At 24.9% G+C, this 14,325-nt stretch overlaps 1 protein-coding gene across 1 annotated transcript; it reads left to right on the top strand.

Moving 5' to 3' along the window:
• Nucleotides 1–263: 263 nt before the first annotated feature.
• On the top strand, nt 264–13,941 carry LOC122853471 (KICSTOR complex protein SZT2-like). The gene is given in 7 exon segments (XM_044153964.1): nt 264–375; nt 473–1,739; nt 1,742–3,242; nt 3,317–3,567; nt 3,640–3,794; nt 5,516–13,504; nt 13,592–13,941. Coding segments are annotated over 7 exon segments (11,334 nt in total). The 5' UTR covers nt 264–354; the 3' UTR covers nt 13,742–13,941.
• Nucleotides 13,942–14,325: the final 384 nt, after the last annotated feature.

Here is a 14,325-nt window from a genome sequence, read left to right as displayed (position 1 = left end):
ATATATAATTATCATCAAGTGTGTTATCAACTTTTAATTATTAACAATTTTATAATTAAATTGTACATACAGTGAAAATGGTACAAGTGATTTTTCTATTTTATTATTATTATTATTTGAAAAAATAAACAAGATGAAATACAACAACAAAAATGACAACGACAACAACAAAAACAACAACAAAAATGACTGGCTCATAGATATATACCTATATAATATAATATAATTTACAAGTCAATTTAATTTTTTAATATAATTTATTAGAATAATCAATGTCATTATCATTATTATTATTATTATTATTTACCAAAATCAACAAGTTGTCGTCATTTTATATATATTATAAAATAAACAATGGATAGTCCAGAAATTGAGGTATAGTTTGAATTAAATAGTAATAATAATAATAATAATAATAATAATAATAATAATAATAATAATAATTGTTTTTTGTTTTTTTTTTAATAAATAGGAAAAACCAATTCTTGAAGCTTCAATTGTATATTTATTGATGAAAAAAGGTTTTCCAATATCAAGAAATGTCAGGGCACAATGGATACTTGAACATCTGGATACAATTGTTTGTATTAAAGAAACAAAATATGATACAATAAATCACAATGAATCGTTAGAACTTGAAATTGTATCAATAATACCAAAAATTAATAATAATTGGAATAGAGATAATTGTCATGAATTTCAATATAAAATAACATCATCTTCATCAATAATATTTCTTGCTCATAAATATCGTATGGTATTTTGTCTTGATCTTAGTCCATCACTTGGTACAATTGACATTGAGCATGGAGAAGTTGTTATTGATGAAGTGTCAATGGCAACAAGACAATGCTTGGAAAATATATCAAAACCTTTTAAAATACCAGGAAGTAAACGTATATTTAAACCAGAAATATATGTTACAATTATTGTACATACACCATTTTTTACAAATCCAGCACAACAAGTATTGGCACAAGGTTGGCTCATAAGCTGTGATAATATTGGATATTTAATGAATTTAATTGAAAAAAAATTACATTCATTAGAGGATAAAATTGCACGATCAGAATCAAATAAATCATCATTTAATATTATTAAAAAATCACACAATGTTAATGATGACAATGATGATGATGATGATGATGATGATGACGATGAAAAAAGTGATAAATTATCTCTTAGTTCAACAACAACAACAATTATTAATAATAACAACAACAACTTTTCAATTGTATCACCAGAAGCAAGTTTTATAAATATGCTTAGATATGGAATGCTTGCATTGGCATTATTACCTGAACATAGCTGTGCACATTTAGTTATTGTATCTGATGGTATTGTTGGTACAACAGATGTCAATGTACTTGATTATGTTGTACAACAATTACGTGCATCAACAGTTGCTTGTAATTTTATACATTTAGGTAGTGCTTATCATCCACCATGTGCTCTTGGTCATGTACCATATCAAGATTTATTAACATTTCTTGCAACAGCAACACTTGGCTGTTGTATTAATTTTACACCTCAATTATCATCATCATCATCATCATCATCATTAAATAATAATGACAATGAAATGAATATGTATCAAATTAATTTTTTATCTTGGCAATTGTATCGTAATCAAACATCACCAATAACAACATCAGCATCAACATCAACAACAATTGATGATGATGATAATGATGATGATGATGATGATACAACAAATTCATATTGGCAAACTAAAAATATAGTAAAGTAACATGTACATTAAATAGTTTATTATGCTGTAGATTACGTGATGGTTATTTAATTAAAAAAGTTGGAATACGTGATGGTATTTTAGAAATATGTTTTGTATTACCATGGAAAAGTCATGTTCATCTTGAATATTTAATATCATGTGTTTGGCCACAAAAAATATCATCATCATCAGTGGCAGTAGCAGCAATAGAATCAGTTGCAACAACAACAACACCACCAACACCACCAACACCACCACCATTACCACCGCCACCACCACCACCACCGACAACAACAATAGTAGTGGTACCATCAGTAACACCAGCAGAAGTATTACCATCAGTAACAACAGCAACATCTACAACTACAACATGTACAACAACTACAACAACAAAAATAACACCATGCAATACAATACAATATACAATAACTGTTGAGGCACCATATGAATTTCTTCATGATATAACATGTACTAAAAAACCATTAAAATCACGTTATCGTCAAAGTGTTGTAACACGTTTTTGGTCAACTTTAAATAATTTAACTGGCAATGATAATATGTTGGAACATTTTAGTTGGTTTCCTGAGCCTGGTTGGACATGGTACAATGTACCAGATACAATACGTAGTGGTATGCCTGTATTTTATTTACCAGCATTTCCATTAGCAACATCAGTACAATTGAGTGATGCTGCATGTCCTCAATTTGGTAAAATATGGAAACCAGTTGCAACATTAGATTCAAATCAATGGTCACGTTGGATGCATTCACAACGTGTTACATTATTATTAAATCATGATAGACCATTACCAAAATATTTACATCAAGCTAATCAAAGTGGTAGATTTCAATCAATAATATGTCGTCAAGCAGCTGTTGTATTATATACTATGTTAAAAACATGGGCAACATTTGTACTTGTTGAAAATCATACATATGTACAATTTATTTATCGTGAAACAGATAAACCACCTGTATCATTTTCAGTTATTAGAATTAATTATAAAGCATTGTGTTTTGTTCTTCATGTTGCATTTGCTGGTGGTACTGAAGGCTATGTTAGACACAATGTATTAATTGATCTTATTGATAGATTATCAAAATTAACATTACCAACAAGACCAACTGCTACTGATCAATTGATTGAAAATAAAGAAATACCACAACCATCATCATCATCAGCATCGTCATTATCATGTTGTACTATTATTCATAAATCATTAGAAAGAATACTCATTAGATATGAAAAAATGCCAACTGATTTTAATACTGTTGTTTATCCAGATGGTACACAACCAATTATTAACAATAATAATAATAATAATAATACAATTGTGCCACATTATGGTAATATATCAACTGGTCAATTAACAACAACATTATCAAGATATTTATATCATTTTCGATGGTTATGGAATATTAAAAAACCAATAATACGAACATTACCAAAAATTAATGTATCAAAACTCAATACAACTGATATTGCACTCGTTCTTTCAACAATAACCAAGTATTTATATTTTATTTATTATTTATTTATTTAATTTACCAATCTTGATTTTTATTTATTTAATATAATTTTAGAATGAGATTAAAAGAGGGATTCAATTTTGCCTATTCTGCAGCAGGTATTATTAATATGGTACTTGAAGTTCAAATGAAAGGATCACTAAATGATTATCATCCTTGTTTAATACAATACATAATATTTCCACCTCACACAATAAATACTTTATTAGTTAATAAAAAAAATAAAATTAATATTGCTGATGCTGATGCTAATGACAATAATAATAACAACAACAACAACAACAACAACAACGAAGATGATAATGGTATGTTGTTTTTTTTATGATTATTATCATTATTATCATTTTACTAATATTTTTCAAAAAAAAAAAAACCAGGTGATGGCGAAGGATGCAATGAAGAAAATGAAATTAATACAGATTATCAAATTGCAACTGAAATATGGATTGAGCCTCAGTTTGGTAAAATAAAATGTCAACGACCATCAGCATCTTATATGGATTCATTGGCATATTATGAACTACCTCATACTGTAAGTATTACATATTTTATTTATTAATTTACATTGACAACACAAAAAATAACAATTCCAAGTCACAAAGTTCATGAGTATATTGCTAATTAAAAATGATAAGATAAATGGAATCATTTTCTATCAAAAAATTTCACATTTTTTAAAATGATAATAAATGATTTGATAAGATAATAATAAGTTGGATCAATAAATAAATAAATACATGGCTTAAAAAAGACATAAATTTATAAAAGTTTATTAAAATGATAATAATTTATTTGATGTATAATAATAATAATAATACTAATAATATATATTTTTTAAAAAATCATTGAGACATTGTCAAGTTGTCATTATTTTGTCATGGACACATAACATAATGCAAACATTGGTCAAAGATATTTTATCATTTCAAAGATTACAGACGAGGTGTTTCTTCGTATCCGTTTATATCAAATAAATATTATCGATAAAAGTTCAATAACTAACTACAAGTCGTTTGGCCTAAATTTTTATTTTTTATCTATATATATTTTTGTCATTTAATATTGGATAAAAAATACCTTAACGAGAGACTAAAATATTTATTAAAAAATAGTAAATTAATTTGAATTAACATAATATAATATAATATTGAGATGGAATAGTAGTAGATAGCAAGTATTGTCTTGATCACATCACATCTTCTATTTATCCGTTTTGTTGTTTCTTATCACAATCTGCCGGATGCGATAACATTTCATCTATTTAATGTTCAATTTACCCAACTAAAAATATATATTGTTGAAAATCATTTATTTATTTAACCTTTGATCTTTGGACCTAAAAAACGAAAAAAAATAATTAATATTTTGTTGTTGGCTTTAAATGATATCATGACAATACCAACAATCATACATAGATATACATTATTTATTATTTATTATTTATTATTTGTATAGCATATATGTACATGTCATTTATTTTATTTAAAAATAATAAGAAAAAAGTCATAATCAGTATCTATTGTATAAGATAGAGAGAGAGAGAGAGAGAGCAAAATGATAATATCATCGTTATCGTTAACATTATCGTTATCATCAGGGTGGGGCTAAAGATATCGATGAGAAAGCATCATTTACCTCTAGATAGGTAGATCTACCTTTTGCCTCTTTGGCTCTTTCAATCAGTCATTCAGTTAGTCAGTTAGTTGGTCTGTTAGTCAGTTAGTGAAATCTGCTAGTGATTATTATATACATAAATTTAAAATAAAAGATGACAAGACAGCTGTGTGGCACCGAGTTGGAAGCAATGATCTAGGCAGTGAGATTTCTCTATTTATTTGCCAGATCTATTTCTTCCAGCTCAGAGTCATGTGGTCATTTTTCTACGTTTATTCAACAACAACAACAACAAAATATATATTATTTTCTAATTAAATTATTATTATTATTATTATTAAAAATTGTGGCGTCACGGTTCAAGTGGAGAAGTGGTCTCTACGCTTTATATAGAAAAGTGAGATTCAACTCCTCCAACTTATTCCGGTCACCTCAGCAACAACATTAAATTATTATTATCATTATCATTATCATCATTTATATTATGTAGCTCATAAACATTTTGTGACAATATATTATTATTATTATTATTAAATTTAAAATATACATATGTACTTTTATTTGTTGTCTTTTTTCATTTATTTCTCGATTTCTTGATTTATTATTACTATGTACTATGATATTTTGTTGAAATTCTAGATATCTCGTATTGATGAAGAATGCATAAATTGTCTACTTACTATGGAACATTTGTGTTTATTGATACAAGAAGAAAGCAATGAATCATTATCTGATATACCAAATAGTTATCATCAATACATACAACAAAAATCAAATTTAGGTAATTATAATCAATCAACAACAACAACAACAAATAAACGTGGTGGTGTTGCTGCATCTCGTCATACATCATTATCATCCTCATCATCATCAGCACCACAATTACGTACTATTATTAATAATGAAAAAATAAACAAAGTTGAAAGGATAAATAATAAATTATATAATTTTGATGTATTGAGTATCCTTTTAAAATCTCAACAAGCTGAATTATTATTTTCCATGTTTACTGATGATATCATTAATAATGATAATGACAACGATAATAATAATGAAAGTGGAAAAAATAATATGAATAAAATATTTATGGAAGGTATTATGAATAAAATGAAAAAAATTCATAATAAAGAATTGATATTTACAAATAATGAATCTGAAAAATTTACAAACATGATATTTTCAAGATCAAGAGATGAAAATATACCTTATCCATTTCCAATAAATACAACTGATAAACTTAAACTAAAACAAAAAAAAGGTATACGTTGGCGTTGTTTTATAAAATCCATCAATACAAATTCTATTATCATAACAATATTACCTCAAACTGAAAAAGATGTAAGAGCACTAATGAATCCATCATTTTGTCATCAAAAAGACATCAACATCATCAACATCAACAATATTAATAATAAAAAACATGTTCGTCGTGATAATGGTACAATATCAAAATACTATGTTCCCATGAGAATGCTTGATTGTGAAAATAATAATTTATCAAATCGTCGACGTCGTTGTCGTCGTCGTAGTAATAGTCATAGTCATAATCATAGTACTCCTAAAATTACATCAAAAATTGAAAAAAATAAGACTAAAAAAACAAAAGCAACCACCCCTTCATCATTTGGTATTAAAACAAGTCTTATTCTTCCAATTTATATTTATAATTGTTCATTGTCATTATTAACAGAGTCATTTATAAATAAATTAAAAACTCCACAATTTAATGATATTTATCAAAATAATATATTTTCAAATGTTCGTAAAAATAATAATGATGAAATGAATATTAAAACCGAGTCTAAAAATGAAGAATCATCATCATCATCAGACAATAATTTAAAAGAAAATGAAAAAATATTAAATGAACATTGTAAACTTATAAATTTAGCACATTGTCATTGTTATGTTGTTGCTGTTTATAAATCATTAACATTACAATTACAAATGTCATATGAAGATATGGAAGCTGCTGTTAATCAGTGTGAAGAAACAATGATTGAAATTAATATAACTGATTATTTAAAAACTGTATGTAAACATATGAATGTTTTAAAAAAAAATGATAATAATAATTATCAAGATACAACATGTTTGGAATATCAACAACTTCATAATTTGATAAAAGATAAATTTCGTCGAATAATGAATATTGCCTTTAGACCAGTATCAGCACATCCAGAATTTTATTATTGTTTACCAATTAATTCATCAAAAATATTACAGAAACAACAACAAGAAGAAGAAAAAGATTATCGGTTTTATGAAAGCGATGACGATGATGATGATGATGACGATGATGATGATCATCATCATAATGATGAAAAAAACAATGATAATTCTGTTGATACTAGTAAACTTGATACAAATAATCATACTAACAACAGTGATGACAATGACAATGACAATGACAATAATGATGACGATGAAAAGAATAAAGAGAATACTGACACTGACAGTGACAGTGATAATGATGATGATGAAAGTGACGTCGATGATGACAATGATGATAATGATGAAGGTGATGATGAAGAAGAAGACGATGATTCTAATAATTATAGTGATAATGAAGAAAAAGATGATGACAATGACAATGACAATGATAGTGATAATAATAATAATAATAACAACAATAGTGATGATAAGAATAATGAAGAAGAAAAGAAAAAAAAAGATGACAGTTATAGGAATGATGATGATGATGATGAAGATGAAGATGATGCTAATATAAATGTTTTTAATTTCAAAGATTTTGAACCAAAATCACATCGTTTATTTAAATATTTAAATAATAATAATTGTTATGACGATGATGATGATGGAAAATTAGATGTTAATGATATTTATAATTCTCATGAATCAATGACAAGTGAAATGAATGATTATGTTAAAAATACAAATGAATATCCCTTATTTTTACATTTAAAATGTTCAGTACGTTTTCATCAAAGTGAAATATCAAGTATACCTATTAAATTATTGCCAACTTGTTATGCAGCTATTAAAAAATTATTTGGTGATTCAGATGCATTTAATTTGGATGAATCAATAAAAATAACACTCGATATAGTATGTTTAAATTTACCTAAAAATGTATTGGATATAAATTTACAAGAATTAAATAATAATAATACTAATTATCATCAAAATAATCAAACAATATATTGTGATAATGGATTATTATTATTATACAAAGATAAAATATCACATTTTCCACAACATCAATATGATGTTATAACAAATTTAATATCTGAAATTGAATGGTTATTAAAGGATGAAATAGCAACAGCATTATTAGATCATTTACCATCACCAACAATTGATACACTTAAATTTGTAACAAATCATGTTGCTGAATCATCAAATTTAAATAGATCAAGTTGTTTTGTTGATAAAATACCACTACATTTTGTTTTTCCATCAGTAAATAGTGCACCAAAATTTTTCAATGAATTAATTAAAATGACAATTGATAGATATAAAATATCACAACAAGATAATTATTTATATTTTATAAAAAATAATAATTATCAACAAGATAATCTTGACATCAATGATGAAATAAAAAATAAAAAATTAAATAATAATAATAAAAAAAAAACAAAAATAAAAACAAAAAATAATAATAAAATAATAATAAAATTAGATGATGAAAAACAAATCGATAATAATAATGAAAAAACTGATGATGGATATGATGGTGGTGATAGTAGCAATTCTGAGGATAACAATAATGATAATAATAATGTCAATAATAACAACAACAACAACAACAATTGTTGGCTCGTTAATTTAGATAAAAAAAGAAGTTTATTACCAAATTTTTGGCTTATACTTCAAGTTCGTCGTAATCATGTTGATGTTTATTTTCATTGTAGATTTTTAGAATGTGCATTACCAGAAGTTGATGCATATTTACAAGTACAAAAACAAGTTGTCATTAAAATATCAGATATTTGTAAAAAAGTCAATCAATATTTATTGTTGGAAAATTTACATGATTCAAGAAATTGTAGTTTTTTATTAGAACCAGAATCAAATGATAATGATGACAATGATAATATCAATAATAACAATAATAATAATATTGATGATGATGATACTGCTGCTGTTGGTGTTGGTGTAAAAGCAACACCAACATTAAATGATAATAATAATGGATTTACAATGAAAAATAATAATGAAACAATAATAAATAAACAGCCAGGAATGTTTAAATGTCCAGTTGTTTGGCAAGTACCATTTAAACTTCATCCACGTTTAAAAACAGGTCCAGGTAAATCTGGTTTATCTCGTGGTATAAAAGCACTTCATTTTGTACTTAATCGTTTTTCTGTAAATAATAGAAAAAATATGTTTGTTTATCGTGAAAATAATTCAAATGTATTTTATTTACGTTTACATGAACAAACAAATGATGATTCTGTTTTTTCTAGTAAAAAAACATTACAACAAAATCAATTATCTGAGAGTGATGAAAAATTAATAGTATCACGTAGCAGTAGTATATCATCATTATCACAATCAAAAAATAATTCATCATTTAATAATGAACAAAATAATAATAGCAATAATAATAAATATGATGAACAACAAACAAGACCACGTGTTAGATCATTTGGTGAAAAAGATTCAGATAATAATTATAAATTATGTAGTAATGATTCAATAATATTAATGATACATGGTATTTGTGAACCTGGTCATGAAGTTAAAAATGAACTTGTACAAGTATTACATAAACGTTTAGATGATGCTGTACTTGATTTATTATCTGTTATGTTGGCTAGAAATCCAATGTGTAAATTAACACCAGCTGATGTACATTTTATACAAAAACCATTATGGCCACCTGAAAATTATGTACAATTTTCATTTGAATCATATTACATACCTTATTTAGATCCATTAATATATTATTTAAAACAAAATATATTACAATTTTTAAATACACCAAAATATACTGATTATCGTGCTGAATATCATCTTCAAGATTATTCACAATTAACAGCTGAAATTAATAATGTTATTGATGATGATAATAGTAAAAATAGTAGTAATAATGATAATGCTACTAATATTAATGATAATGATGATGATGGTGAATATAATAAAAGTACAGATGATAATATATTTTTGTATAATCAAAATCAATCAAGTGGCAGTACAGGTATTGCATGTATTGCAATGATAATACATGATAAAATTATCAACAACAATAATAATAATAAATTTCCAAATTATTTAAAAATTAATGATTTTACAAAAATTTTATCAATAAATGTATTTAAAAGTACAATGCCATTATCTAAAACAAACAATGCACCAATTGAATTTAGAATATGGAAACAAGGTAAAGTTAATATTGATACATTAATTGATAAATTAAGAGGAGCAATTAAACAATCAATTTGGGATCTTATTACTGAATATCATTTATTACCAGTGCCATTAATTAATAATAATAATAATATCAGCAACAATAATTTCTTGCATGAAATTTATTATAAAACATTGCCTTGTTGGTTTAAATTTTCACTTGATATTGATGTACCAGCTGTTAAAAAACATATTATTAAATTTAATCAACGACATTCAATACCAACAATTATTAAAGAAATTCAAAATTTAATTATTGAAAATGCACCAGATACAATGACAAATGCATTTGTATTAAAAAATAATCAGCCATTTTTCATTGACGATGAAGATAATATATCAAATGATGTATTATTGCCATTTATTATTAACAACATACAAGATACTAGTACTAATACTAATGATGATGATGATGATGATTTAACTAAAAAAAATTATGTGCCATATGAATTTAATATTGATATTGATAAGGATAATGATAATTTAGAAGATGATTTATTTTATAAAAATGCTATTGTTATTGGTAGAAATTTTGATCAATGGATGGCATCAAAAAGTTTTGATAAAAAACCAGAAGCTGAAATACTTTTGCCAAAAAATAAAAAATTATTACAAAAATTTAATCCATTAATTAAAGATGATGGTCATTTTATTCCACGTCAAAGATTATTATTATCAACAATTCAAGATGATAAAATTATTTTATTTATGTATAATTGGTCAAAAGAACGATCAGAAAAATTAATAAAACAAACAACAGCTCTTGGCTCTTGGATTTCATCAAGATCAACAATATATAATAATATTATTATCCAAAAAATTGGTATATTTCATCACCATCATCAATCAATTGATAATAATTATTGTCATCATCATAATCATAATCATAATCATAATCATCATCATCATCATCATCATAATAGCAGCATTAATAATACATTAAATACAGCCATACAAATTGAAATATCAGATATTGAAAGTTTATCAAAGTTTCCAATAGGAATAATTGAAGATAGTAAAGATTGGTCAAGATCAGGTAATATTATTAGTCGAAATCAAAATATTAATAATAAAAATTGTCATTATATTTGGGATCGTATTGTTGGACTATCAATGCGTGATATTGAACAATCATCATCATCATCATCATCATCAATTGATTGTACAATATCACAACAAAAAAAAATAATTGATCCAGTTGTCAAGTGTATTATTGATTTACAAGATTTATATTATCGTGAACGTAAAACAAAAGAAGATTTATCAAGATTATATAATTTTTGGCAAATAAGAAATGTTGCATCAAGTATTCCAGTGGTTTATCAAAATCTTGAAACATTTTTACAATATGCAAGACTCATACATTTTTGTCAAACACCAATGTTATTTCTTTCAAAATGGCGTCTTGAATCAGCAGCAACTCGTGATTATTTATTAACACCATCAACATCAACAACAACAATTATCATCAATAATAATAATTCAAAAAAATTAAATGAATCATCAATCGTATTAAATGATAAAAAAATAAATAAATGGCATTATGAATTATGTGCAACAATGCTAGCTGATTATAAACAATATTTACATATGCTTGGTTTTCAAACAGTACAAATTGAACAAATAAATAATATCAATAATACCAATAACACCAATAATAATGAATTACAACAAGTTTGTTATTTACAAAAATCAATGCTTGGTGGTGTTATATTATTTGAAATTGATATGAATCAACCATTTTTTACAGCTAAAATATTTGCTATTGAATGTAATCGTTTACAAACTAAAACAAATCCAACATTAATTAATCAATTTATGCTGAGTTTTATTGATGAATGTGATAAAATTAAAAAAAATATGCATTTACATTCATTTACATATGATTTTCATTTACGTTGTATGCATTTGTATCTTGCTGGTTGTGGACAATGGCCATTACATCAAAGTTATCATTTAATACAATTTTTAGATGACTTTATAAAATATTATAGTAAAGCACCAAATTATGCAAGAAATTTAATATACAGTGATACAATGATTATTAAAAATTTACGTACACCAGCAAATACATTGTATTCATATTTATTATCAAATGAAAAAACATATGGTATGCAAGTATTTTCAATGAATAATGATCAATCAATAATTGATGATGATACTATTGAATATGCACTTGTACGTTTACAAAGTACACCACTTGTTGGCTATTGTGATGATCAAGATAAAAAATATACTGATGATTTTTATGTTGATTTAATTGTATCAAAACATGATTTATCATCACAAGCCATTGAAAATACACAAATATGTATTAAATTTTATTTAATTTTAACAAGTAAAAATGAACGTTATCCAAAAAGAGATGTTGAAAATAATGAATTTGGTAAATTTAGAACAGTATACAGTGTTAATAAAGTCAAAAAAAATGATGATACAAATAAAGTTACACCAACAACAATAGAAACAATAGAAACAATAGAAACAATAAAAACAACAACGACAGAAACAACAAAATTGCCAGAAATAATTGAAATAAAACAAGATATTTTAACAATAATAAAAGAAGATGATTATGCTGATGAAAACCAACATGAGCAAGATGAACAAAATTTGGAAAATAAAGAACAAGAAAATCAAGAAAAAAATAAACAAGATGAAGAACAAGATAAACAAGAGCAACAAGAACAACAAGATCAAGATGATGATAAAAAAAATACTTTGGCACCAACACCTCCACCTGTACCAAGTTCACCATTTATAACAACAACAACAACAACACCACCACCACCAAATACAATCAATCAAATACGAAGAGAATCTGTAAATTATCTTGGATATTATTCATCACATGAACAATTAATGCAACAATTAATAATATCACAAGCTCAAGCAGCTAGAAAACATATTACTAAAATGATTGAACAAGGCACAATTCATTGTAGAACACATTTATTATGGAATAAATTACTTGAAAATAAATCAGCCATGAGTTATACAGAATTTTTAGAATTACATTCATTGGCTAGAGTTACATCTTTATCGAAAATTGATGAAAGATTGAGTCCACTTGTTAATCAGCCAGTATCTTGGTATCAAAGTCTTGCTAAAGTACTGCAAAATAAATATCAAGAACATCATAAACAATTTAGTACAAGTGATGGTAATATTTCTCATCATTTGATACTTCATCCAAGCTATCTCAGAGCATTCATGATGTTGTCTATTGATTTGCATACATCAAGATGTGTAAGTTTTTATATTTTTCTTTTTCAATGTTCCTTATCATTTAAACATGTTGAAAAATAATCTATAATTATAATATCTATATTTTAGGACTTGTATGCTGTTTTTCATAAATCAATTGAATCATCATCAGAGACAGCAAGTCAAACACCATTTAATCTCAATGAAATTCATAGTCTTATTGAAGGATTTGTTAATGCCTGTTGTTTTCATTTATGGATGGGTCTATATAGTCAATAACAATTTATCATTTTTTATTATAATTATTATAATTGTTACGAGTCATTGTTGGCTGTTGAAAAAAAAATTATTTAACACAGATTATTAACATGTAGGTACATGTAAATATTATTAAATATATTAATAAGTATGTTTTATTTTTCTTGTATAAATATTATATTAAAATTTCTGCAATGAAAGAAAGTTAAAATAAAAAAACATCTTATTATTTATCCATTTAAAAATTATTTATAATTATTATTATTTTCAATATTAAAAAGTGTACAATATTACATTACATTTGCATCAAGGCTCAATATTAAATAATAATAATAATAATAATAATAAATTAGGCTCTTTGTTATTATTATTATTGGTGGCAAATCCACAAGTTTCATTTATTTATTTATAATTAATTTAATGATACTTACAAGATACTTCTTATCTATTTCTGCATCTTGAATAACAATATCTTTATTTTTATTTTTAAAGACAAAAGTAAAATAAATATAAAAAAGTGTGAAAACATTTAATAATAGTTTTTTTTTTTTTTTTTTTTTTGTTTCTGTAAAACTTGTAAAGATGTTTGATGATTTTTTTTTTTT

The sequence above is a fragment of the Aphidius gifuensis genome, linkage group LG3, assembly GCF_014905175.1.
Source record: "Aphidius gifuensis isolate YNYX2018 linkage group LG3, ASM1490517v1, whole genome shotgun sequence".
In the NCBI taxonomy this organism is placed as follows: Eukaryota; Metazoa; Arthropoda; class Insecta; order Hymenoptera; family Braconidae; genus Aphidius; species Aphidius gifuensis.
This window is presented reverse-complemented; position numbering and strand designations above follow the sequence as displayed.